Source organism: Passer domesticus, chromosome 17 (assembly GCF_036417665.1).
Source record: "Passer domesticus isolate bPasDom1 chromosome 17, bPasDom1.hap1, whole genome shotgun sequence".
Taxonomy (NCBI): domain Eukaryota; kingdom Metazoa; phylum Chordata; class Aves; order Passeriformes; family Passeridae; genus Passer; species Passer domesticus.
The window spans coordinates 178,616-183,054 of NC_087490.1; the positions used below are offsets into that span (position 1 = coordinate 178,616).

General features: G+C 56.6%; 1 protein-coding gene across 1 annotated transcript; it reads right to left on the bottom strand.

Moving 5' to 3' along the window:
* Window positions 1–635: 635 nt before the first annotated feature.
* SELENOM (selenoprotein M) lies at window positions 636–2,344 on the bottom strand. Its single transcript, XM_064392072.1, has 5 exons — window positions 2,144–2,344; window positions 2,026–2,061; window positions 1,912–1,946; window positions 1,346–1,424; window positions 636–1,256 (listed from the first exon to the last, which is right to left on the bottom strand). The coding sequence occupies exons 1-5, from the start codon at window positions 2,327–2,329 to the stop codon at window positions 1,044–1,046; spliced, it is 549 nt and encodes a 182-aa protein (XP_064248142.1). The 5' UTR covers window positions 2,330–2,344; the 3' UTR covers window positions 636–1,043.
* Window positions 2,345–4,439: the final 2,095 nt, after the last annotated feature.

Consider the following 4,439-nt stretch of genomic DNA (forward strand, 5'->3'; position numbering starts at 1 on the left):
TGCCTCTGGCTTAGGTCCTTCTGCCAGTGGCATACTGCACACCACAGTGCTTGGGGAACACTGGCAGTCCAGCTGCTGCAGGCCTCTCTACCTGCAACTCAACTGCTTACCCAGCCAGAGGGACACTGGGGCATGTACTGCTCCTCACCTCATTGATGATGTCCATAGCTGAGCCACCCTGACCAGGGTTCACTGCCCCCTATTGCCCCAGGCTTGGCACAGGGAAAAGATTCCACATGGCCAGCAAGACAATGGTCAAGTGCAGCTGTGCCCCACTGCCTTCCCTAGCTGAGGGCCAGATGTCCCCACTGGGCCAGTGCAGCCATGGGGCTTTGGTTCAACACTGCAGGATTCACTTATGGGTTCATGGCCATCCCCCTGCACCCCGTGAGAACAGCTCATCCCTTGCCATGGTGCCCACCACCCTCAGCCCTCTGTCATGCTGGGGAGGGGTGGCACAGGAACAGCAGAGTCGGTCTGTAGGTTGGTATGTGGCTCACCAGCAGTGACTATGACTGTGCCATCGTCTCCTACCTCTGTGAGAAGCTCTGGGGCACCCAGCTGTCCTTGGAACAGAGCAGTTTGGGATGCACACCACCAAGCTCCCTCTGAAAAGATGACACAGTACAGATGACTGCAAATAAAAGCTTTACTAGGAGTGGGATATGACATAAACCCTGCTGGGGGGTAAAGCCCCCTTCCTGGGACAGCTCTCCCACCTTTGGGACTCAGCACATCTACCCTTAGCACCTGGCGCTTTCTGCTGAGGGTTTCATCCTATCCCAAGCAGGCAGGATACTGCTGCCCAGTGCTGGGAGCAGCTAAACATCTGGGCACAGCAAGAGACTGAAAGAAATGCTGCTGCTCCTGACTGGCCAAGGATAATGGGCTCCAAGGGCAGGAGCGCATCAACCAGCACACAAGCAAGAGTGGGGGGGAAAACCTTTGCCACCCTGTGACACCACGTCCAGCTGCCATTAACGCACTCACTCCCTGCACTGGGGACTGGCTGCAGGACCCTGTCCTGAGGGTGGCACTCCTTGCTAGAGGTCTGGGTGTTCTTCCTTGTCACGTTTGGGTGGGGTCTCGCCATCAGCAGTGGGTGTTTGTGGGGGCAGCAGTATTGGCAGAGACTTGGCAGGGGCAAACTGGAACTCCTCTGGCACAGGGGCATCAGGTGTCTCCTTGCGGTAGAAGCCCAACTCCTGCACCAGCTGGTTGATCTCTTCCCGGGTCATGTCGCTCAGGGGAATTCTCTGCACCCAGACAGGGGCTGTAGCCTGGCACCCATGGGGCACTGAACACCCCAGGCCCTGTGGCAGCAGGTGCCGCACTGCCCACTCACCTCTAGCTCCTCATACCGGAGGCTGAGGAGCACAAGCTCAGGGTCAGCACCAGGCAGGTGTTTCATCTCCAGGTTATGGCTGGGCAATGTGTCAAGGAGTGGGCAGCACTGACCAGGCCCATGTAACCCTTATCCCATCCCATCCTTCATCACGTCCCCTTCTGTCCTCTGTCACAACCCATTCCTGTCTATCCTGTACCATCCCCCATCCCAGCCCATCTTCTCTCATATCCTATTGCCTTCCATCCCATCTGTTCTGTTCACCATCCTATCCTTCATTGCATAACATCCCATCCTGTTTCCCATGTAATACCATCCTATCCTTTATCACATTCCCCAACTACCCATTCTCCACTCCTCACCAAACCCTGTCCTTCATTCCTCACAAAACCGCATCCTGTCCTTCAGCTTATCCCCTCCCATACTTCATTCCCTTGCATCCTGTCCCTCACCCATCCTATCCCGTCCCTCACTCATCCCATCTTGTCTCGCAACCATCCCGTCCCGTCCCGTCCCGTCCCGTCCCGTCCCATCGGGACCGCAGTGCAGCTGCTGCCGGCAGGTACTAGAACGGGATGTCCTGGGTGACGAACGCCTTCACCTGCGGAGAGTGGCCGGTCGGGCCCGGCTCAGTGTCGGGAAGCCCCGACTCCCCGCCCCGGCCCGGCCCCAGTACGTACCTCCCTGAGGCGGTTCAGCCGTCACCCGCCGCAGGTCTGCCGGAGAGAACACCCCGTCAGGCGCCCGGCGGGCACCGGTTCACCCCGGGCACGTCCCGCGGTCCCCACCCGCGCTCACCTCCACCTTGCCGCGGGCCAGGTCCCGCAGCACGGTCTCGCGGAGCCGGGGGTGCTCCGAGCCGCTGCCCGCCGCCAGCGCCGCCGTCAGCAGCAGCCACAGCCCCGGCCCCGGCCCCGGCCCCAGCGCCCGCATCGCTCCCGCCGCTGCCACGTCCGGCGCGGCGCGGGCACGCGCACCGCGCATGCGCGAAGACTCGCGCGCGACACGTGCGCGCGCGAACGGAAACAGACCGCGGGCAGACGCGTGCGCACCGTGTGACTGGCACATAGCCGCGAGCGCTGAGCGTGCGCAGAGCGACAGCAACAGACACAGCGACACACACAGAGCAACAGACACAGCAACAGACACAGAGCGACACACACAGCAACACACAGAGCAACAGACACAGAGCGACACACACAGCAACAGACACAGCAACACACACAGCAACACACACAGAGCAACACACAGAGCAACAGACACAGCAACAGACACAGAGCGACACACACAGCAACACACAGAGCAACAGACACAGAGCGACACACACAGCAACAGACACAGCAACAGACACAGCGACACACACAGAGCAACAGACACAGCGACACACACAGCAACAGACACAGAGCGACACACACAGCAACAGACACAGCAACACACACAGCAACACACACAGAGCAACACACAGAGCAACAGACACAGCAACACACACAGCAACACACACAGCAACACACACAGAGCAACAGACCCAGCAACAGACACAGAGCAACACACACAACACACACAGCAACACACACAGCGACACACACAGAGCAACAGACACAGCAACAGACACAGAGCAACACACAGAGCAACACACACAGAGCAACACACACAGCCACAGACACAGCAACACACACAGCGACACACACAGAGCAACAGACACAGCAACAGACACAGAGCAACACACAGAGCAACACACACAGAGCAACACACACAGCAACAGACACAGCAACACACACAGCAACAGACACAGAGCAACACACAGAGCAACACACACAGAGCAACACACACAGCAACAGACACAGCAACACACACAGCAACACACACAGCAACACACACAGCAACACACACAGAGCAACAGACACAGCAACAGACACAGAGCAACACACACAACACACACAGCAACACACACAGCGACACACACAGAGCAACAGACACAGCAACAGACACAGAGCAACACACAGAGCAACACACACAGAGCAACACACACAGCAACAGACACAGCAACACACAGAGCAACACACACAGCAACACACACAGAGCAACACACAGAGCAACACACACAGAGCAACACACACAGAGCAACACACACAGCAACAGACACAGAGCAACACACACAGCAACACACACAGAGCAACACACACAGCAACAGACACAGCAACACACACAGCAACAGACACAGAGCAACAGACACAGCAACACACACAGCAACAGACACAGAGCGACACACACAGAGCAACAGACACAGAGCAACACACACAGAGCGACAGACACAGCAACAGACACAGCAACAGACACAGCGACACACACAGAGCAACAGACACAGCAACAGACACAGAGCAACAGACACAGCAACACAAACAGAGCAACACACAGAGCAACACACACAGCAACAGACACAGCAACACACAGAGCAACACACACAGCAACAGACACAGCAACACACACAGCAACACACAGAGCAACACACAGAGCAACACACACAGCAACAGACACAGCAACACACACAGCAACAGACACAGAGCAACAGACACAGCAACACACACAGCAACAGACACAGAGCGACACACACAGAGCAACAGACACAGCGACACACACAGAGCAACACACACAGAGCAACACACACAGAGCAACACACACAGCAACAGACACAGAGCAACACACACAACACACACAGCAACACACACAGCGACACACACAGAGCAACAGACACAGCAACAGACACAGCAACACACACAGCAACACACACAGCGACACACACAGAGCAACAGACACAGCAACAGACACAGCAACACACACAGCAACACACACAGCAACACACACAGAGCAACAGACCCAGCAACAGACACAGAGCAACACACACAACACACACAGCAACACACACAGCGACACACACAGAGCAACAGACACAGCAACAGACACAGAGCAACACACAGAGCAACACACACAGAGCAACACACACAGCCACAGACACAGCAACACACACAGCGACACACACAGAGCAACAGACACAGCAACAGACACAGAGCAACACACAGAGCAACACACACAGAGC